General features: G+C 43.7%; 1 protein-coding gene across 1 annotated transcript in view; it reads right to left on the bottom strand.

Annotated features, from left to right (window-relative positions):
* The window catches only part of HDAC1 (histone deacetylase 1), a 33,250-nt gene extending 13,596 nt beyond the window's left edge, over positions 1–19,654 (bottom strand). The window contains exons 1-2 of the mRNA XM_008694469.2: positions 19,500–19,654; positions 13,010–13,122 (exon numbers count right to left, since the gene is read on the bottom strand). Coding sequence (XP_008692691.1) covers positions 13,010–13,122; positions 19,500–19,548 — 162 coding nt within the window. The 5' untranslated portion in view covers positions 19,549–19,654. The remainder of the gene's footprint in view (positions 1–13,009; positions 13,123–19,499) is intronic.
* Positions 19,655–23,842: the final 4,188 nt, after the last annotated feature.

Below are 23,842 nucleotides of genomic sequence, written 5' to 3'. Positions count from 1 at the left end.
TAACGATATATAGTTATGAGCCACATGGCTCCAAGAGTTTGAGAAAAAGCGGTGACTAACAATAATTGAAACAGGAAATGTTTTATAAATCATCATCACACCAACGATTCTGATCATACCCTCCCCACTGAAGCTTCCTTGACGTGGTAATTTCCGGATTCTCCTAACATTCTGATTCATCTTTCCCTCTTTTTAAAAATTCTCTTCTCGGGACGCCTGGTGGCTCAGTTGGTTAAGCGTCTGCCTTCGGCTCGGATCATAATCCCGGGGTCCTGGGAAGAAGCCCGGTACTGGGCTCCCTGCTCTGCAAGGGGCCTGCTTCTCCCTCTCCCTCTGCCTGATGCTCTCCCTGCTTATGCTCTCTCTCTGTCAAATACATAAATAAAATCTTTAAAAAAAAAAAGAGCCTTTCTCACCATTTCAAATTAAAAAAAAAAAAAAAAAGCTTCTGCCTTCAGCTCAGGTCATGATCTTAGGGTCCTGGGATCGCATCAGGCTCTGTGCTCAGCTGGGAGTCTGTTTCTCTGTTGCCCTCGGCCCCACCCCCTTCTCGTGCTCACTCTTTCTCAAATAAATAAATAAATAAATAAATAAAATCTTAAAAAAAAAAAAAAGAATTAAAAAAACCTGTCTTCTCTTCCTCTCATCCCTTAAAGGTAGGTCTCCTTCTAAGATGACCCTCTGTTTTTCTAGCTACCAATACCTTCCCAGTTTATAAAGCATTTTCAATACACACCTAACATCGTTTACCCTGAGCCAGGCACTGTATGCTATTTTGTGATCCTTACAACAACCTCTTAAAACTCCGTACTGTTAGTACCCTCACTTTGCCCACGGGGAGGTTAAGTAATTTGCACAAGGCTGCACAGCTGGTAAACCGGACTAGGAACCCAGAGGTCTGGCTGCAGGCACTAGTTGACTCTTGTTTCATCCTCACTTAATGTAAGGAGGAACGTAAGACTAAAAGATGGAGACTGTTTTATATAACACACCCATAGTGAAAGAAGAAAACTTGTCTCCAAATACTAAGTTGTTTTTACTATATAAAAACATATTAAAAACCCTTTACCCTCATGGCAATGTTGCGGACGGAGCTTTGACTACCCCTTCTACATAGATACCTGCCCAGACTCACTCCATCTTGATTTCTGCTCTGAGCTCCAGATTCACAATTCCAACAGCTTCTCAGCCAGCTCTACCTGTGAATCCTAACGGCACTTCAAATTCAACTGGATCTAACAATTCACAGAGAGCCCAGAGGCATTCAAATTTAACTTCACTTCCAGACTTCTCTTTTACTATTTTAGTTAATGACACCAACATCCACTCAGGCTGAGAAACTAAGTGTAATACTTAACTCCGCCCTTTCTTGACTTCCATTTCAATCCACTGCCAATCCCCTTCATTATACCTCCTTCATAATCTTGACTGCATCCACCGCCTTATTTCTCCTATGCTCTTCTTTCCCAGGATTCCCATCCTCACCACTATCCACCAATTGCTCAAGACAAGCCACCCTGAATTCTGCTCTCCTGATCTACTACATTCAACAAAGACAAAGCCCATCTCAAAACCTGCCTCTTTGACGAAGTAAAAGCAAATCTTGCTCTAAGAACCTATCTTCATCCCAGGCCACAAAGTTCCAAAAAATATGACCTCACAGTCAAAAATCACAAAACATGCAGGGGCGCCTGGGTAGCTCGGTAGGTTAAGCGTCTGCCTTCCGCTCAGCTCAAGATCTCAGGGTCCTGGGATGGAGCTCAGCGGGGAATCTGCTTGCTCCTCTCCCTCTCCTGCTACCCTTCCCCTCTGCTTGTGTTTCTCTCCCCCCCCCTCTCAAAAAAGTAAATAAAATCATTTTTAAAAAATCACAAAACGTGCAAGGAAACAAAGCACTAAGAGTCAGAGCTCACAGAAACAACGAATAGCAGAAAGAGATTTAGAGACCTTGGATATATGTTTAAATTTAAAAAAAAACTGCATTACATTTCTATATACCAGTAAACAATCAACATATAAAATTTTTAAAAGATACAGTTCATGAGAGCATTAAAAAGAGATACTTGGGGAAAAAAATCTAAGCAATGATGTGCATGACCTTTACGGAGAAATTTATAAAATTTTAGACTGATAGCCAAAATCTCAACAACCCATCAACGGCTGAATGGATAAACTGCGGTATAGTCTACAGTAAAATACTATACAGCAATTAATATGAACAAACTACAAGAAACAGATACCGTATAATTCCACTTATATCAAGTTTCGCAAAACTGAACTATATTGTATTAGGGATGTATATTTAGGTAATTAAATTATGATGAAGAGGAGCAATTAATAGAAAAATCAGGATTCTGGTTACCTCTGCACCAAGAGAAGCAGCTGTGATCAGGAAGGGGCATAGGCAGAGTTCTACTTCTTGCACTTGCTGGTGTTTACAAGCATGTTTACTGTTTATCAATTTGCTAAATTGCACATATGTTTTATACACTTTACTGTACATGTATTATATTTTACAATAAAGAAGCTAAAAGAAGCCTTTGTAGAAGACATTTAAAAAGACTGAATTAGGGGTGCGTAGGTGTCTCCGCTGGTTGATCCCGGGGTCCTGGAGTCGAGCTCCACCACAGGCTCCCTGCTCAGCGGGGAGTCTGCTTCTCCCTCTGCCTCCGTCTCCCCCCACTCAAATGAATAAATTAAATCTTTAAAAAATAAAAAATAAAGACTCAATTAAAAAAATAAATAAAGGGGCGCCTGGGTGGCACAGCGGTTATGTGTCTGCCTTCGGCTCAGGGTGTGATGCTGGAGTTATGGGATCGAGCCCCACATCAGGCTCCTCCACTATGAGCCTGCTTCTTCCTCTCCCACTCCCCCTGCTTGTGTTCCCTCTCTCGCTGGCTGTCTCTATCTCTGTCGAATAAATAAATAAAATCTTTAAAATAAATAAATAAATAAATAGTCCTAAATAAATGGAGATATTGACATGTTCATGGACTCAAAGACTCAACAGTCTCAAAATACCAATTCTCCCTAAAATGCTATAAAGATTCAATAAAATTACAAACAAAATCCCAGCAGATTTGTTTGTAGTAATTGATGAGTGAGTTCTAAAATTTATATAGAAGTACAAAGGGCAAATAGCAAGTCACTTTTTTTTTTTTTAAGAACAAAGTGGGAGGGGGGTCTGCCTTCGGCTCAGGGCGTGATCCCGGCGTTCTGGGATCGAGCCCCACATCAGGGTCCTCCGCTAGGAGCCTGCTTCTTCCTCTCCCACTCCCCCTGCTTGTGTTCCCTCTCTCGCTGGCTGTCTCTATCTCTGTCGAATAAATAAATAAAATCTTTAAAAAAAAAAAAAAGATGAACTCAGGAGAATAACCTCAAGACTTGGGAAGGATTTTCTTTTCTTTTCTTTCTTTCGTTTTGTTTTGTTTTAAGTGATCTCCACATCCAACGTGGGGCTCAAACTCACAATCTGGAGACGAAGAGTTGCAGGCTCTTCCAACTAAGCTAGCCAGGTGCCCCAAGGGAAGGATTTCTTAAGACACAAAAGCCCTTATAAAGGAAACAATTAATAAATATGACTATTAAAATCAAGAATTTCTGTTCATTAAAGATACATTAGAGTGAAAAGACAAAACCAGAATAAAAGATATTTAGAGCAGGGCGCCTGGGTGGTGCAGCTGGTTAAGCGTCTGACTCTTGGTTTTGGCTCAGGTAGTGATCTCAGGGTCGTGGGATCCAGACCCACATCAGGCTCCATACTCAGCGCGGATTCTGCTTAAAGATTCTCTCTCTCTCCCTCTGCTCCTCCCTGCCGTGTACTCTCTCTCTAAAATAAATAATCTTCTTTTTTTAAATAAATAATCTTAAAAAAAAGATATTTAGAGCAATACACTGATACTGGACTATTTTTACTAAAATAAAAAACTACAGGGGCGCCTAGGTGTCTCAGTCGTTAAGCGTCTGCCTTCGGCTAAGGGCGTGATCCCAGGAACCTGGGATCGAGGCCCGCATCAGGCTCCCTGCTCTACTGGGAGCCTGCTTCTTCCTCTCCCACTCCCCTTGTTTTTGTTCCATCTCTCACTGGCTGTCTCTCTCTCTCTGTCAAATAAATAAATAAAATCTTTAAAAAATAAAAAATAAAATAAAACAAAATAAAGAACTACAAATTGGTAGGGAAAAGAAAGTTAAACAACCCAAAAAAGGAAAATGGGCAAAAGAAAAGACATTTCACAGTAGAGGACATACAAACAGTTAATAAACATACAATGAGACACTCATTCTCACTGGTCATTAGCAAAATGCAAATCAAGACCACAATGACATACTATTTATACTCATTTGGTCAGCAAAATTAAAAGTCCAATTCCAAGTACAGGAAAGGATATGAATCAAGGTATCGCTCTTTTTTTTTTTTTTAAGATTTTATTTTAAGCAATCTCCACATTCAACATGGGGTTTGAACTCATAACCCCAAGAGCAAGAGCTGCACAACTCCACCAACTGAGCCGGCCAGGTGCCCCTCAAGGTATCACTTACACACTGCAGTGGGAGTATAAATTCATTTGACCACAATGCAAAGCAACGTGACATGTAATGTTCACATACCCTACAGTCCAGCAGTTCTAGTACTAGAAATACAGCCAAAAGAAAGTTTTTAAAAAAATTTTTAAAAGATTTTATTTATTTGACAGAGAGAAAGGCAGCGAGAGAGGGAACACAAGCAGGAGGAGTGGGAGAGGAAGAAGCAGGCTTCCCGCTGAGCAGGGAGCCTGATGTGGGGCTCGATCCCAGAACGCTCGGATCATGACCTGAGCTGAAGGCAGACACTTAACGACTGAGCCACCCAGGCGCCCCCAAAAGAAACTTTTGCATGTATGCACCAAGAGACACATACAAGAATACTCAAGCAATTAAGATCATAGGAGAAGGGATAAATTGAAGTATAATGACAATAAAATATTATTCGACAGAGAAAAATGGGAGAATAGCTATATGCAGAAAGGTAGATGGATTTTACTAACACAATATTATGTGATAAAAGCAAGTCACGGGGGCACCTGGCTCAAGATTTTACTTATTTATCTGAGAGACAGAGAGGATGGGTGGGGGTGAGGGGCAAAGGACAAGGGACAGGGGAAGCAGACTCCCCACTGAGCGTAGAGCCTGATGCAGGGCTCGATCCCAGGACACTGGGTTCATGACCCAAGCTGAAGTCAGACCCTTCACTGACTGAGCCACCCAGGTGTCCCGGAAGAGCATGCAACTTTTGGTCACGGGATCGTGAGTTCGAGCCCTACGTTGGATGTGGAGATTACTAAAAATAAATAAATAAACTTTAAAAAAGGAAAGGGGGTGCCTGGGTGGCTTTTTTAAAAAGTTCAAAAACAAGAGAATAATTACTATATATTGTTTGGGCATATACACACAGGATAAACATTTTTTAAAAAGCAAGAGAATAATAAACACAAAATTTAGAAGAGTGATTAGGGTATAGGAATATGGATGTCCACAGCACCATTAAAATACTTAATAAATGAATAAACAAACAATGAAATACATATTTTAAAAAGAAGATAAAAAATGGAACTTCTTTTGATGCTTATGAGCCAAAGATAATGTTTATTCTAATTCCGTGTATCTAAGGTCCAATTAAAACAAAAACAGGCAATCTGGGGCGCCTGGGTGGCACAGTGGTTAAGCGTCTGCCTTCGGCTCAGGGCGTGATCCCAGCATTCTGGGATCGAGCCCCACATCAGGCTCCTCCGCTAGGAGCCTGCTTCTTCCTCTCCCACTCCCCCTGCTTGTGTTCCCTCTCTCGCCGGCTGTCTCTCTCTCTGTTGAATAAATAAATAAAATCTTAAAAAAAACAAAACAAAAAAACAGGCAATCAAATAGGAAAACGGGTAAAAGGCTTGAAAAGGGACTTTAATAAGGAAACCTGAATGGCCAATAAACATACAAAAAGATTCTCAATCTCCCTTGGAATCAAGGAAATACAAATCAAAACAACAGTAAAATATCATTTCATGCCAAGCTAAACTGAAAAAAAAAATTAAATATGACAAAATCAAGTGTTGGCAAGGACTTAGAACAACTGCAACTCTTCTACATTGCTGGCAACTGGACACCATTCTGACACTAATAAGGGTAAATATGTGCATACATCCTGTAGTATATTCTTTCAATGAAACAGTGAAAATAAATCCAGCTCTGTGCATCAACGTGTATGACTCTTCAGGAACATGTTGAGCAAAAAAGGCAAGTCACATAATAAATACTGTATGACTCCATTTACATAACACTCAAACATGTGAAACTAGACATGTATTGTCTAAGAATTCATACTGGTAAAATTATCTTAAAAAAGCAAGGAAATAATAAGCCCCAAACACAGGGCAGAGGTTAACTCTGGGGAAGAGAGCAGATAGGATCAGGGAAGGACTACAGGGGCTTTAGCAGTCATAGCAATGTTTGTTTTCTTAACTAGGTGGTATTAATTGTATTGTGATTCTTTATACCTTCCACATATTTTATAAAATTTCTTTCATATCTACTCAATATTTTATAAAAACATTTTTTAAAAAAAGCACAAAAGAACAGAAGGCGATGAATAAGAAGCCTGGGAATATACAAAATTAGCATCCAAGGCAAGGAAGAGAGCAGAATTGTTGATTATGTAAATAGGAAGGTTCCTGGATGAAAAATGAGGATATAGATTCTGGGAGAGATTAATTAGATGTGTGGAGGCAGAATTGGGGGAGGGACCAACTGTGTGAAAGACTTCAACATGTCCTCTTCAGGTATAGAGGTAGAACAGAGCAACTTCTTTTTTTTAAGATTTTATTTTTAAGTAATCTCTGCATCCAACATAGGGCTCAAACTTACAACCTCAAGATCAAGAGTCACATGCTCTACCAACTGAGCCCGCCAGATACCCCAGAATACAGCAACTTCTGTAAGAAGTCTAAGGAGCTTCTTCCAGGACTGACTCTGAAAAGCCATCAATTTCAGGACAGATATTAAAATGGCCATCTGTGCTTTGGGGAAGGAATACTAGGATCACAGCCCAGAGAAAGGAGAAGATATAGAAGGGATGAATGCACAGAAACCCTGCTGGGGGAGAGGATCAAAGGTTCATACTCAGTGGAGAAGCAGGGCCAGAGAAGAAAACAGATCACATTAAACAGAGCAAGTCTAGAGATTTAAGAAAGAGATTATACTGGAATTTTGCTTTAGAAGTTTACAATGATACCTACAGATGAAGAAATTTCCAATAAGGTATTATTATCTCTATGACAGCCACTGTGAGATGCTTCCCAAAGAGCAATTCTCTCCCTTCTTGTTAGCAGATCTCAATTTGGTTGGGTGTTAATGTACTCAGCCAAAGGAATAAAATGTGATTAGGCTAAGCCAATTGCTGGTGAATGGCCTAAGGATGGCAAATGACCCAATGAGATTTAAGGGGGAATCTGCTGGGAAACTTCTGGTAAGGGTTTTTCTCTTTAATAAAAAAGGGAGCGTGGGGTAGGGATAGTGGAGAATGATCCATTTGCCTCCGGTTCCCTTCTTCTTTGTATTCTGTTGTACGAACACATGATACTTGGAGCTGAGACAGCTATCAAGGGATTTCAAGGCAAAAAACAAAAGGATAAAATCAAATAAGCTGGGGTGCCTGGGTGGCTAAGTCAGTTAAGTGTCCAGCTCTTGATTTCGGCTCAGGTCATGATCTCAAGGGTCACAAGATTGGACTTGCGTTGGGTTCCACACTACTCAGGGCATCCGCTTGAGATTCTCGGTCTCCCTCTCCCTTTGCCTCCCCCTGCTCTTTCTAAAATAAATAAAATACATCTTTAAAAAAAAAAAAACAATAAGCTAAGGATGGCTGAGCAGGAGGACAGAATAAGCCTGGGTCCCTCATGACATTACCAAAAATTCCTGAGACAGTCTACTTCTAGGCTTCTTATTAAAATATTGCTTGGGGGGGCACCTGGGTGGCTCAGTTGGTTAAGTGTCTGACTCCTGATCTGAGCTAAGGTCTGGACCTAAGGGTTGTGAATTCAAGCCCCACGTTGGGCTCCACACTGGGCATGGAGCCTACTTAAAAATATACATATATTGCTTAGGAAGAGGGAATAGCACAAATGGACACATAAAGACTCTGGAACCAGAGAGATCTGGATTGGAGTCTTAGCTCATCTGTTAATAGCTATGTGACTTTGAACACGTTAATTATCCTCTCTGACCTTGTTTTCTCATCCATAAATTAGGGTTGCTATAAGGATTACATGAAATAACAGGTAGCCCTGGCCTCCCACCTAAGCAATCTTCAATAAATGTTAGTTTATTTTTCCTCTCACCTGAAGATAGGATCCATTTTTTAATATCTCAATATCACTCATGGAGGTTAACATAGTCCCTGGGGTATGACAAGTATTCAACAAAAATCTACTGAATGAAAGAAAGAAAGAGGGCTTAAGGTGACTTTGAAGATGAGTAAAATACGACTGGGCAGAGTAAATAATCCTCTCAGTCAGGATAGTGTGGAAAGAGGCAAAATCTGATCTGGCTGACTTAGAGGATTCTGAGAGGGGAGTGGCAGGGAAGGAGGCAGGCTGGGGCCAGATTAGCATGGTAGAGATGTGTACAAGGCAGCTCTGGAAGGTCTTGGTGCTCGCTATTCCGCATTCAGGTATCCTCTCTATATCTAAATGCTTAGTCTGCTCCCTAGAGTCCCTCAACACCTCTGTCTTGCTATCTTTTACGTTTTTCATTCCCAGACGCCTTTCACGCCTGAAAAAGCTCTCTGGTCCCAATGTCTGTCTGCTCCTCTACCTCCCCTCCTTGCTTCCCCAGCTGCCTCCAGTGGCCCTAGGGACATAACAGGGCCATCTGAGACAGAAGACTCATCTCCTTTCAGTCTCTGGAATGGTGAGGAAGGATACTGCTGTTGCTAGGTTACTTAAGCTGCCGGCACAGGCTTTAACCACAGAATCTTAGGCTCTAACCATAAGGCAACATGCGACCCCAGCCCTTCTTTATTTTCTCATTTGGACCTTTGCAACAGCCTCCTAACTAGCTTCCTGCTTCTAAAACGCATGCCTGGGGGCCCTGACTGGCTCAGTTGGTGCAGCATGCGACTCGATCTTGGGGTTGTGAGTTTTAGCCCCGCACTAGTGTACAGATTACTTCTCCCTCTCCCTTCCACCCACTACGTCTCTCTCTTCCTAATAAATAAATAAAATCTTTTAAAAACAAATATGTAAATGAATGAATGAATGAACGAATAAATAAACAAACAAACAAATAAATAAATAAATAAATAAGATGCATGCCTGTTTTTGTATCTCTTTGATTTAAAATCCATGACTTGGGGGTGCCTGGCTGGCTCAGTCAGTACAGCATGCAACTCTTGATCTTGGGTTTGTAAGTTCCAGCCCCACAGTAGTGTAGAGATTACTTAAAAAAAAAAAAAAAAAATCTTTGTGGCACCTGGGTGGCACAGTCGGTTAAGCGTCCAACTCTTGGTTTCAGCTAAGGACATGATCTCAGGGTGTTGAGGTCAGACCCCACATTACATAATAATGTAGATTTCTAGATTCTCTTTAAAAACTGGTAGGTGGGGGCACGTGGCTGGCTCAGTTGAGTGTCTGCCTTTGGCTCAGGTCACAATCCCAGGGTCCTAGGATAGAGCCCTGCATCAGGTTCCCTGCTTAGTGGGGAGTCTGCTTCTCTCTCTCTCCCTGCTCATGCTCTCTCTCTCTCAAATAAATGAAATCTCAAATAAATAAATAAAATAAAAACTGGTAGGTGGGCAAAAATCAGTTGGAACTGAGTTAAGCAGTTAGAAAGTCTATGCTCTCTAGTAATCAGAGACTTGTCTAGTTCAACACAATCCTGATCACTCTTTTTTTTAGGCATTGGATTTTTCTCATCCTGGCCCATCAGAATTGCTTATTACATAGTACAGAATATCCAATCCTTGCTAACCTCTCCAGCTCTAGGTCCCCTCACTCTCACATGTGACCTTTACACTATTCCACTACCCGAACACCAAACTACTTGCAGTTTCCCCAAATACACCATATTGTTCTCACCTCTTTGCCTTTTTGTCTACACTCTTCCCTTGGTCTAGAATGTCAGTCCCCTCCTGAACTCCAGGCTAAATTCTATCCAAACATTTAAAGAAGAATTAATACCTATTCTTTGAAACTGTTTCAAAAAATAGAAATGGAAGGAAAACGTCCAAACTCATTTTATGAGGCCAGCATTACCTTGATCCCAAAATCAGACAAAGACCCCACCAAAAAGGAGAATTACAGACCAATATCCCTGATGAACATGGATGTAAAAACTCCCACCAAAATACTAGCCAATAGGATCCAACAGTACACTAAAAGGATTATTCACCACGACCAAGTGGGATTTATTCCTGGGCTGCAAGGTTGGTTCAACATCCGCACATCAATGTGATACAAAAAGCATATGATCCAGGGCGCCTGGGTGGCGCAGTCCCGTTAAGCGTCTGCCTTCGGCTCAGGGTCAGGGCGTGATCCCGGCGTTATGGGATCGAGCCCCACATCAGGCTCCTCCGCTATGAGCCTGCTTCTTCCTCTCCCACTGCCCCTGCTTGTGTTCCCTCTCTCGCTGTCTCTATCTCTGTCAAATAAATAAATAAAATCTTAAATAAAAAAAAAAATAAAAAAAAGAAGCATATGATCCTCTCAATAGATGCAGAAAAAACATTTGACAAAGTACAGCATCCTTTCTTGATTAAAACTCTTCACAGTGTAGGGATAGAGGGTACATATCTCAATATCATAAAAGTCATCTATGAAAAACCCACAGTGAATATCATTCTCAATGGGGAAAACCTGAGAGCTTTTCCCCTGAGGTCAGGAACACGGCACGGATGTCCACTATCACCACTGCTGCTCAGTACAGTACTAGAAGTCCCAGCCTCAGCAATCACACAACGAAAAGAAATAAAAGGCATCTGAATTGGCAAAGAAGAAGTCGAACTCTCACTTTTTGCAGATGATATGATACTTTGTGTGAACCCACAAGTCTCCACCCCAAAACTGCTAGAACTCATACAGGAATTCAGTAAAGTGGCAGGATATAAAATCAATGCACGGAAAGCAGTTGCATTTCTATACACCAACAAGACAGGAGAAAGAGAAATTAAGGAGTCGGTCCCATTTACAATTGCACCAAAAACCATAAGATGCCTAGGAATAAATCTAACCAAAGAGGCAAAGGATCTGTACTCATAAAACTACAGAATACTCATGAAAGAAATTGAAGAAGAAACAAAGAAATGGAAAAACATTCCAGGCTCACGGAAGAGAAGAACAAATATTGTTAAAATGTCTGTGCTACCTAGAGCAATGCAATCCTTATCAAAATACCATCAACTTTTTTCACAGAGTTGGAACAAATAATCCTACAATATGTATGGAACCAGAAAAAAACCCAAATAGCCAAAGGAATGTTGAAAAAGAAAACCAAAGCAGGAGGCATCAAATTCTGGACTTCAAGCTCTATTACAAAGCTGTAATCATCAAAACAGTATGGTACTGGCACAAAAACAAACACATAGATTAATGGAACAGAAGAGAAAACCCAGAAATGGACCCTTAACTCTAGAGTCAACTAATCTTCGACAAAGCAGGAAAGATATCCAATGGAAAAAAGACGGTCTCTTCAACAAACGGTGTTGGGAAAACTGGACAACCACGTGCAGAAGAATGAAACTGGACCATTTTCTTACACCATATACAAAAATAGACTCAAAATAGATGAAAGACCTAAATGTGAGACATGAATCCATCAAAATCCTATAGGAGAACACAGGCAGCAACCCCTTCGACCTCGGCCGCAGCAACTTCTTGCTAGACACGTCTCCAAAGGCAAGGGAAAGAAAGGCAAAAATGAACTATTGGGACTTTATTAAGATAAAAAGCTTCTGCACAGCAAAGGAAACAGTCGACAAAACCAAAAGACAGCCGACAATGGGAGAAGATATTTGCAAATGATATATCAGATAAAGGGCTAGTATCCAAAATCTATAAAGAACTTATCAAACCCAACAACCAAGGAACAAATAATCCAGTCAAGAAATGGGCAGAAGACATGAACAGACATTTCTGCAAAGAAGACATACAAATGGCCAACAGACACATGAAAAAGCACTCAACATCACCTGGCATCAAGGAAATACAAATCAAAACCACAATGAGATACCACTTCACATCATTCAGAATGGCTAAAATTAACGAGTCAGGAAACGACAGACGTTGGCGAGGGTGCGGAGAAAGGGGAATCCTCCCACACTGTTGGTGGGACTGCAAGCTGGTGCAGCCACTCTAGAAAACAGTATGGAGGTTCCCCAAAAAGTTGAAAATAGAGCTAGCCTATGACCCAGCAAGTGCACTACCGGGTATTTACCCCAAAGACACAAATGTAGTGATCCAAAGGGGCACCTGCACCCCAATGTTTATAGCAGCAATGTTCACAATAGCCAAACTATGGAAAGAGCCCAGATGTCCATCGACAGATGAATGGATAAAGAAGATGTGTAGACTGATGAATCACAGACCTGTACCCCTGAAACAAATAATATATTATATGTTAATTTTCAAAAGCCAAAATAAAATAAAATAAAATAAAATAAAATAAAATAAAATAAAATAAAATAAAATTCTGCTCAGATAGCACTCCAGGAAACTTTCCAAGGCTCCCCTTCCTCCTTCACTTCTCATTATCTCTGCATCTTGTACATTCTTTAATTGTTGTACTTACAGACTGTAGTACAATTTATTTGTGTGCCTGTCAGTCTCCAGCACAAGAGTGAACCCTTTAAAAACAGAAATCTCTATCATTTACAGTGTCTGCCACATAACAGCCACTCGACACATTTGATGAATGAGTAGTTGAGAAAATGAGATGAATAACATATGACCAGAGCTTATGGGGTTAGGGAGTGGTGGGGCTCCCAGTAACTCACATAGATTTCCATTTTTCGGTAGAGACCATAGTTAAGTAGCAAATTGTGAGTCATGCGGATTCGGTGAGGCTTCATTGGGTGGCCTTGTCCATAGTAGTAATTTCCAACATCCCCTGAAGAAGAAAGAGTGACAGTTTCAGTGACACAGTTAGACACACACTCCCAGGAGAATCCAGGAATTTTTATAACCATCTCCTAGTCAAATTCTTTCTCTTTCATTCTAGTCTCCAAGAATCTCACCCACATCGAGGAGGTACAGTAACTCCAAAATAAAAAACACAAAACAAAACAGAAACAAACAAACAAAAAAAGCAGGGAGCCCTGGGGAGGTCAGCACTTAAGGATGTAAGTCTAGCCCACAGGCACTAGACAGTGTAAAGGGTTCATTCCAAAGCTACGGGAGAATAGCAGGTAGTGAGGAAAGGATTCACTCCTACAACAGAAAAATAACGATTACTATTCAGAATTATTATAAGTCACAGTTCACCTCTTTCACATTATGACACTTTATGGAGTTAAAAAGCACATTTGGGGCGCCTGGGTGGCACAGCGGTTAAGCGTCTGCCTTCGGCTCAGGGAGTGATCCAGCGTTATGGGATCGAGCCCCACATCAGGCTCTTCTGCTATGAGCCTGCTTCTTCCTCTCCCACTCTCCCTGCTTGTGTTCCCTCTCTCGCTGGCTGTCTCTATCTCTGTCAAATAAATAAATAAAATCTTTAAAAAAAAAAAAGCACATTTGAATTCATTTTCTTACTGGATCCTCAATAACCTGGTATTTGACAGAGAGAGAGACAGCCTTCGAGAGAGGGAACAGAAGCAGGGGGAGTGGGAGAGGAAGAAGCAGGCTCCCAGCAGAGCAGGGAGCCCGATGCGGGGCTTGATCCCAGGACTCTGGGATCACGCCCTGAGCCAAAGACAGAGGCTTAACGGCTGAGCCACCCAGGCGCCCCGTATAGCAATAGACTTCTAACTGGTTCCTCTGCTTTCAACTCAAACTATCTGTCACACTACCCAGTTATTTTTCTAACACACGGCTTTGATAGCATCACTCCCCTGATCAAAAATCCTTAACGGCTCCCCATCTTTTACAGGATAGAGAACAACTTCACTGGCCTGGCATTCAACCCACAACACTCTCCTTCTCCTGCTCTCTTCCTCTCCCAGTTCTCTGCTCTAAACTGGAGTAGGCAAACTATGGCCCTTGGGCCAAATACTACTGGCTGCCTGTTTTTTGTAAATAAAATTGTATTGGAACACAGCCATGCCCATTAATTTAAATATTGTCTATGGCTGCTTTCACATTATAATAGCAGAGTTGAGTAAACAGTCGCCACAGAGCCGCACCCACATGGCACACAAGGCCAAAAATATTTACGATCTGGACCTTTATAGAAAATTTGCCAACCTCTGTTCTAAACACACTAGATGATTATCAGCATCCTGAACATGGCATCATTCACCTTCACACCCAAGTAGCCTTTGTTAAGACTGTTCCTTTGACCCGGAATGTCCTTCCTTTTCTGATGATGCTCACACTACAAAGCCCAGCTTAAGCGCCAAACATATTCCTGATCAAATTAAATGGTCGTTTCCTCTCCATGCAATTTGTATGTATCACTTAATAAATTTTGCTTTGAGGGGCACCTGGGTGGCTCAGAGGGTTAAGCGTCTGCCTTTGGCTCAGGTCATGATCCCAGGTCCTGGGATCGAGCCCCACATGAGCCCCGCAACGCATCAGGCTCCCTGCTCAGCAGGAAGTCTGCTTCTCCCTCTCCCTCCCCCCAACTCGTGCTCTTTCTCAAATGAATAAATAAAATCTTTATAAATAAACAAATAATAAATAAATAAATAAATTTTGTTTTGTGTCTGAGTTACTTATGTATCTATTTATATCCATACGACTGGATGCTCCTTGAAGGCAGGGACAAATGCGCCCTGTACAACATGAAGATTCAAGGAACTGAACTGAGTGAGACTCGGAGAAGTGACTATACAAGATCACAAACTAACAAGTGATGAAGGAGTCAACTCTTCTGACTCCAAATCCAGTATCCTAAAAGCTGCACTGGGTTTCCCAGGTACCTACTTCAGTTTGCACTTGATCTAGAGGGCTCTGTGATTCTCCTTGGAACAAAGTTCCTGGCACAAATATTCCAAAAATCAAGTCGGGGTGTCTGGCTGGCTCAGTCACTAGGGCATGCGACTCTTGATCTCAGGGCCATGAGTTCGAGACCCACTTTGGGCACAGAGCTTACAAAAAAAAAAAAAGAAAGAAAGAAAGAAAGAGAGGAAAAGAAAAGAACAAACCAAAATGAAAAAAAAAAAAACCAACCCAAACCAACCAAACAAAAACAAAACAGAACAAAAATCAAGAGAACTGCACACCCAAGGATCTCTCTTTAGAAGTCCATCAGGTTGAAGCAGATCTTTGGGCACCAGTGAAAAGAAGGTCCCAACCTCTCATGCATCGTGATTTGGTGGTGTTAGTAACGGTCTTCATTGTAGGGAGCAATGCACTGTGGGGAGTGCTACCAATAGCCTCCGAACCACGCTCCGTGCTCTTTGTCATAGACGTGGCCAGGGACAATGGGACACTTCTAAACAGCTGGGTGTTTAGGATCTCACCCTCTTCTCTGTCTTTTTGATAGCCTTTACTTTTTAGAACAATTTTAGATTTACAGAAAAATTGCAAAGATAGTACGGAGAGTTCTCAGATACCCCACAGGCAGTTTCCCCTATTATCAGCATTCTACGTGATAAAATAAGTATTTGTTACAATTAATGAACCAATATTGACACAGTATCAACTAAAAGTCTATGCTTTTTTTTTTTTAAAGATTTTATTTATTTATTTGACAGAGATAGAGACAGCCAGCGAGAGAGGGAACACAAGCAGGGGGAGTGGGAGAGGAAGAAGCAGGCTCATAGCAGAGGAGCCGGATGTGGGGCTCGATCCCACAACGCCAGGATAACGCCCTGAGCCGAAGGCAGACGCTTAACCGCTGTGCCACCCAGGCGCCCCTAAAAGCCTATGCTTTATTCAAACTTCCTTAGTGTTTACTTAACGTCCTTTTACCCTCTTCTCTGAATCTTAGTGAGGCCTCTGAGGGCAAAACTGTGCTCTCAGCCAGAGCCACAAGCCAGAGTGCAGTACTGGTGGCATTCAGTTGGGACCCTTGTCTCATACAGACACAGACTTTTGAGATGCAGTAGCAGAGAAGGCAGGAGGAAATTTTGTTTCCAGAGACCCTCAGTCCACCTTATCAGCCACGGGGATTGGCAGACTATGTTCTCAAGGCATTGGCTGAGACATGCAGATGCAAACCCAATTTGAAGGCACACAGTAACATGACCACTACTGTTATGTAATTGGATTCCTGGTCTCTGGCCTGGGCCTTAATCCCGAGCAACTCCCCTGCCTATCAAACCTGAATTCAGCCAAGGCTTAGACTTGGGGAACTAAGATAACCTATCTAGAAGGCTAGGCGAGTACCTGAGGGTGGGACCCAGAGGCACCATCCTTTTCTTAACAGCTTTTAATCTGGTTGCTGAGAGACTTTTTAAAAGAAATAATCCTTTTTATTTAGATACTACCTTTATAGTTTAGCGAGCTTTTCCCCGCGCTTCTCATAGCTTTTCAGTTTTATAGGAGAGTGACCTGAGGCCTACAGAGGTAAAGTGACTTGCCCCATACTGCAAAGCTTCTGAGGGGCAGAACTAAGTCTGGGTCCCAAGCTAGCGACCTCACTGCAAAACGCACAAGCGGTTTCTCAAAAAGTAAGACGTCTCCTTTGTCTAAAAACGAAGGTCTTTCCACTTTTTCTCGTTTTAAACTGCGGTATAGAGACCAAAACACTGTGCAAACTGATATGGCTACAAAGTCACAGGCTCCAGCCTCGAATGGGCCCTCACCACTGCCCAGCAGTCCTTCCAAATTTATTTCCCTACCTCCCTCTTTCACAACAGCTACTTAACAACTATCTCTCTTCGAGATGCCGACTCTTCCAACTGCCCTCCTGCACTCACGGGAAAAGGAATATTCACTTACTTCATTTTGAAAACTCCCTCAACGTTCTCCCCATCCAGCTTACCTACATTTGAACTTTTCCTTGCCTCTCATCATGAAGAAACTTCCCCTTGAAGGCTAGTGTCTCTCCCTGTGCTCTGGTTTCCATCTCACCTGGCCTCCTCAGGAACCTCCATCATCACCAGCCCCTCTCTCCTGTATCTTCAGCCACTCCCTCTGGCTATTTTCCATTGGATTTTGACTATGCTCAACCCTCAACCGCTATGTCTCCTTTCATAAACAACCCTTTCTCTCTGCCCCAACCAAGCTTCCTTTGAAAAGGGTTCATTCAAGCTGACGTCTTCTCTTCACCCATCCACTCATTCTTCAATCTATTGCAATATAGCTTCACTTCCAAACTGTGCACAAGAAACAGTTCTTGCCAACACTTGGCCATTCCCTCCTTCTTTTGGCTACTGTAACCCAAGACTTTCTGGTTCGTGGGGTGCCCGGGTGGCTCAGTCAGTTAAGTGTCTGACTCTTGATCTCAGCTCAGGTCTTGATCTCACGGTCGGTCGTGAGTTCGAGCCCCGTGGTAGGCTCCATGCTGAGCGTGGAGCCTACTTAAAGAAAAAACCTTCTGGTTCACTTACATTCCCTCTGTACAATTTAATCGGCAAGTATTTATTGAGAGCCCACTATGACCGAGGCACTGTTTGGGGGCTGAGCATACAGAGCTAGATAAGACACAATCCCATTCCCTAAGGAGATTACTGTCTAAGAAGAATGAACAAGTGAACAGGCAATTCCAATATACAGTGACAAGCGCTATGACAAGGGAGTACAGAGCCTGAAGGGCACTAGACTGTTCTCAGTCCACTTCCTTAGAATTCCACCCGGGATCCTCTTCTCTTGCCCCTATACAACTTCTTGGGTGATCACATCCTCTTCCGTTAACTAAAATTACCATCTGTATGCTGACAACTACCAAAAATCTCTATCTTCTCATTTCTGTCTTTTAAACTGCAGACCTGAATGGCCAACAGCCTACTGGATGCCTCTACTTGGATATCCCCCAGTAGGGATATCCCTCAACAAGTATTTCTTAAAAATACAAAACTCAAAGTTATCAACTGATGTAGCCTTCTCCTAACACATCAAACTGCCCAACCCAGGAATTCGGGATCCTTGCCTTCTTCCTTACCCCACATTTGTGTACTTAATTTCTGCCTTAGAGTGACAGTTCTAAGGTATAAATCTGATGATGTCATTAGCCTGCATAAAACTTCAATGATTCACAAGTGCACTCAGAATAAAGCTCAACTTCCTTAAGACAGTGTGTCCAGCCCTTCACGATCTGGTCCCCATTTACTTTTCCAGCCTCATCACTTGCAATCTTTCCTTCCACCCTATTCCCTGACCTTCTACGCTCTGCCCTCAAACCTATGCTCCAACCATACTGTACACATGCCTGCTGTCTTTCAAAAATGCTGTCCTCTCTCTTACCTCTGAACTTAGTGTCATCTTTGCCTTCCCTGGGCCTGGCTAATAACTCCTGTTCTTCAGGTCCTAATTGAGATGGCACCTCGACGAGATGCCTCTCCTCTGTGCTCCCAAAACACTCTGAGCTTTCCTTTATCCCAGCAGGAAACTGGAGAGCGATTCTCTGTCACTGCCCATCTCCCCCTCCACACTGAGAGGAAGATAAGTGACCTGATCAGCCCCATGGCCCCAGCACCCAAAACGTCCCTAGTACAGAGTAAGTTGCTCCACAGGCTTCTGTTAAGTGAAAAAGTCTGTTTTAACAGGTTGCATCTTTCTCCTTCCAAGCCCAGGGGCCCCATTTCCCAGCAGCAACTGCAGGCCCAGCTCAAAGACTGGGGGAGGGGAGGCTGGTGACTGGAGGTGGTGACTCCTGCAGGACTCTCACCAAAAAAGATGAGGAAGCAAAGGGGCAGAGGAAGACCTTTGTATTCTCGGCAGGAAAACACATCCTTGCACCCTTCTCCGCCAGATCCTGCCTCCCCCCTCAGACTCAGCCTCCCCTCCAGGAGTCCGACTCAAACTCTCCCCATCAAGCTTCCTGAAAATCCCCTCCCCAGCAAGTTACCCCAGGTCTCCCCAGAAGACCCCGAATCGGCCTCAGCCTCTTCTCTCAGCCTCCACTTCCTTTCCTTTTCTCTGAGCCTCCTCCCTCAGCCTCTACCTCCTGCTCTCAGCCTCCTCCCCCTGCCTCCTCCCTCCCCCTGACCTCTTTCCTCTGAGCCTCCTCCCTCAGTCTCGACCTCCTTCCTCTCAGCCTCTTCCCTCTGCCCCGCTCTCCCTTCCTCTGAGCCTCCTCTCTCAGCCTCGTCTTCCTCGCAGCCTCCTCGCTCAGCCTTTCCCCAACGCCTCAGCCTCTCCCAGCCTCCCCGCTCGCATCTCCTCAGCCTCGCTCTCCCGGATCCGGCCCGGCCCCGCCCCCACCCCGCGCACGGTGCTCACCGTCGTAGTAGTAACAGACTTTCCTCCTGGTGCCCTGAGTCTGCGCCATCTTGCTCGCCTCCCGTCCCTCCCGTCAGTCGGTCCGTCCGGCCTCCCGCCTGCGGCTCCGCTCAGCGTCCGACCCAGGGGGGAGGGGGCGGGCCTCCAGCCCGCTCCGCCCGTCCCCTCCCGAGCTCACCTATAGCCGCTCAGCCCGGGCACGGCTCCAGCCAATCAGCTTGCGCAGGGACGGCCCGGAACTCGGCGGGGGGCAAGGGCAGCCCTGAGAGGCTGCCGGGGGCCCCCTGGGCCTGTACCAAGGTCTGCGACAGGGGGGTGGGGGAGCTGCCCGGGGACCGTACCATTAGTCCCGGGGGAAGAAAGCAGATCCGTACACTTCACGGTCCCATTTCGGTGTTGGAAGCGTGCATGGAGATCAGAAGCCAACTTCGTAATTTTGTAGAGACTCAACCGAGGCCTCCGGGGGTCGGGGGTGGGGGGGAGGTGACTTGCACAAGGTCGCTCAGCTAATGACAGGGCTGACCGTGGATTAGAACGTGGCTTTGGAAGAGGGAGAAATAAACTGACAAAGGAAAGAAAACTTCTGTGGGCCAAGTACTGTGCAACAGCTTTACCGACGTTTATCTCAATGATTGCTCACAGCAGCTCTGGAAGAGGCTTTTTATTCCCATTTTATGGATAAGGATAATGAACTTCAGATCTTTGGGACCTGCTCAGAGTCACACAATTAGTAATTAAATTCAACTTTCAGTAGTACAGATTTTTTGAATGCCTACTGTGCAACAGAGACACTGTAAGGATGGTGTGGTCTTTCTTACTCCAAAGCCTACTTGCCTGATGCTGTCACCCAGGAGGACTGAAGAGTGCCTTTACACAAGAGGAAACTGATTGTCCGCCTGTAGGAGAACTGGGTTTCTCAAGCTGTTGAAGCTATTAGCATTTGGAGCTGGATAATTCCTTACTGTAGGGGGCGGTCTTGTGCATTGTAGGACGTTTAGCGGCATCCTTGGCCTTTACTTGTTGGATGCCAATAGCACCCTCCACTCCCACCCCGGGTTGCGGTGACCAAAATTGTCTCCAGACATTGCAAAACTGTCCCCAGGGCAAAGGGTGTGTGTGTGTGTGTGTGTGTGTTTAATATCGCTCCCACCTTAACCCTTGAGAACCACTCACTAAATTGATCAATCATCAACTGAGCATTATTGAAAGCTGAAAGACTGAAAGGCACTGTGATGGGCTATTAAAATAACAAAATACAACAGTATTACTATTAAGTGAGTACTTACTATATGTGTGCCAAGTAACTTACAAACTCATGGTCCTATAGTTGATAGCTACATTTTTATGCCTCTACAATTTGTTTATTTTTTACGGTGCCTCCGCGTTGAGTGTGAGCCACTTAACAGGAGGATTGAACTCACGACCCTGAGATTAAGACCTGAGCTGAGATCAAGAGTTGGATGCTTAACCAACTGAGCCACCCAGGTACCCCCATACCTCTACAATTTAAAGAGTGCTTGGGTTCTTGTGTTCCTCACTTGAGGCCTCTCTGCGTTTGGGCCACTAATTCTAAAAGTAACAGAAGATCTAAGACTGGGCAATTCTATTTAAAAAAAGCTTGGGGCACCTGGGTGGCTCAGTCGTTAAGCGTCTGCCTTCAGCTCAGGTCATGATCCCAGCGTTCTGGGACCAAGCCCCACATCGGGCTCCCTGCTCAGCGGGAAGCCTGCTTCTCCCTCTTCCATTCCCCCTGCTTGTGTTCCTCTCTCGCTGCCTCTCTCTCTGTCAAATAAATAAATAAAATCTTAAAAAAAAAAAAAAAAAAAAGCTAAAGGGCCAGGGAACAAACTCTGTTTCCAGCTCTGTGTTGCTGCTTCCTGGCTCATAACCTTTCTGGCCCCCACTTCCCTCTTTGCAAAATGGAGAGGATAAGAATACAAAGTTCACCAACTCTATGGCTGCCACAGTATCCAAGTGAAGAGATGGGTGGGGATCAGATGAGGTCATGGGTGTGGCAGCATTTTATAAAATGCAGAACAGGAATCAGAAACTCAGATCCTTCCAGAGGTGGGCCAGGTGGTATAAAAATAAGTGGATTTATATGAGTTTGATTCAGGTGCTTTGCATATTTCTAAAATTGGATTCTTTTTCACTTTCATAAAGCAATATGCCTCTCCCCCATCGTTCCTCAAACACACTGCCATCTGCAGGTATCTTTCATTTTCTCACTTTTTAACGGAAATAGAGGTGAAAAACATTTCATTTTCCTCTTCATTATAAGAACAACAGTGCGAGCATGATGATAAATAACCACTAACACTCAGTTTCACCGTCTGGCAGAGGGACTCCGGCAAAGGAAGAGCTCCACTCCTACCTGAAGGGGGGTGGCCACTACTCAGCTCCATGAGGACTGGTAAGCCCAGTGAAGCCAAATCTTCAAACTGTTGTTTTTTTCCCCCACGAGAAGGCAGAAATCTGTAGTATTATGCAAAATCTCCCCAGTTTTATAAATTGACTGCTAACTCACTCTGTTAACATTCAAGACAGTAGGAAGAGCCATTCGTTTAAATCATAAGTCAGATCATGGGGCGCAGGAGTGGATCAGGTTGGGCTCAGATCATGATCTCAGGGTGGTGAGATGGAGCCCCGCATTGGGCTCCACGCTGGGTGTGGAGCCATAAGATTCTCTCTCTTCCTCTCCCTCTAGCTCCCCCCATCACTTGTGTGTGTGTGTGTGTGTGTGTGTGTGTGTGTGTACACTCTCTCTCAAAAAAAAAAAAAAAAAGCTTAAAAAGTAATAATAAGGGGCGCCTGGGTGGCTCAGTAGGTTAAGTATCTGCCTTCGGCTCAGGTCATGATCCCAGCGTCCTGGGATCGAGCCTCACGTGGAGCTCCCTGCTCAGTGGGGAGCCTGCTTCTCCCTCTCCCTCTGCAGCTCCCCCTGCTTGTGTTCTCTTGCTCTGTCAAATAAATAAATAAATAAATAAATAAATAAATAAAATCTTTAAAATAGAAATAATAATAATAATAATAATAATAATAATAATAATAATAATAAAATGTAAGTCAGGTCAGGTCATGGCTATGCAAAAATCCCCGCAAAGGCCACAAGGCCCCACAGGATCTCTGTGCCTCTGGCCCCCTGTCTGGACCTTCTGTCTCTGTGCTTGCCAAATGAGCTTCCGCCTCAGGCTGTTCCCTCATCCTGGCCTCTCCTCTCCAGTACCACGTGGCTCGCTCCCTCCTCTCCTTCAAATATTTGCTCAAGGGGGTGCCTGGCTGGCTCAGTTGGTAGGGCATCCAACTCTTGGTCTTGGGGTTGTGAGTTCAAGCCCCATGTTGGGTGTAGAGATTATTTAGAAAGAAAAAAAAATCTTTAAAAATAAAAGAAATTAGCAAATATTTGCTCAAAAGTCACCTTCTCTATGAGGCCTTCCCAGACCACCCTGTTTAAAAGTACACAGTTCCCCCCAAAACATGACATTCCTAATTCCCCTTACCCTGCTTATTTTCCCCTTAGCACTCAGCACCTTGTAGCGTACCATATCATTTACTTCTTCGTGACGTTTTTTGTCTGTCTTCCCTTAGTAGGATGAAAGCGCCAAAAGGACAGACATTTTGTTTGTTTTATCTACTATATATTCTATGAACCCAGAACCATGCCTACCACACAGATGTTCAATAAATATCTGCCGAGGCATGCCTGGGTGGCACAGTCAGTTAAGCGTCCAAGCCCTGTTTCCGCTCAGGTCATGATCTCAGGGTCCTAGGATCGAGCCCCATATGGGGCTCCCCGCTCAGCACCCTGTCGACTTGAGAATCTCTCTCCCTTTCTCTGCCGCTCCCACTTGTGGTGTCTCTCTCTCTCTCTCTCAAATAAATAAATAAATCATATGTAAGTAAATAAATATTTGCCAAATGAGTGAATTAATTCCATGTTTAAAAACATCTTGGGGGCGCCTGGCTGGCTCAGTCAGTAGAGCACGTAACTCTTGATCTCAGGTTGTGAGTTCCAGCCCCACGCTGGGTGTAGAGATTACTTCAAAATAAAATCTTTAGGGGCACCTGGGTGGCTTAGTCGGTTAAGCGTCTGCCTTCAGCTCAGGTCACGATCCCCGGGGTCCTGGGATGGAGTCCTGCATTGGGCTCCCTGCTCAGCGGTAAGCCTACTTCTCCCTCTCCCGCTCCCCATGCTTGTGTTCTCTCTCTGTCAAATAAATAAATAAAATCTTAAAAAAAAAAAAAAGATTTAAAACAAAACAAATCTGAGTACAAATATAGCCCCAGAATCAGTAGCTGTAAAAAATGCTATTGCCCTTACATAATGGGAGGGGAGGGTCCTG

Source organism: Ursus maritimus, unplaced genomic scaffold (genome assembly GCF_017311325.1).
Source record: "Ursus maritimus isolate PB19 unplaced genomic scaffold, ASM1731132v1 scaffold_32, whole genome shotgun sequence".
Taxonomy (NCBI): Eukaryota; Metazoa; Chordata; class Mammalia; order Carnivora; family Ursidae; genus Ursus; species Ursus maritimus.
This window is presented reverse-complemented; position numbering and strand designations above follow the sequence as displayed.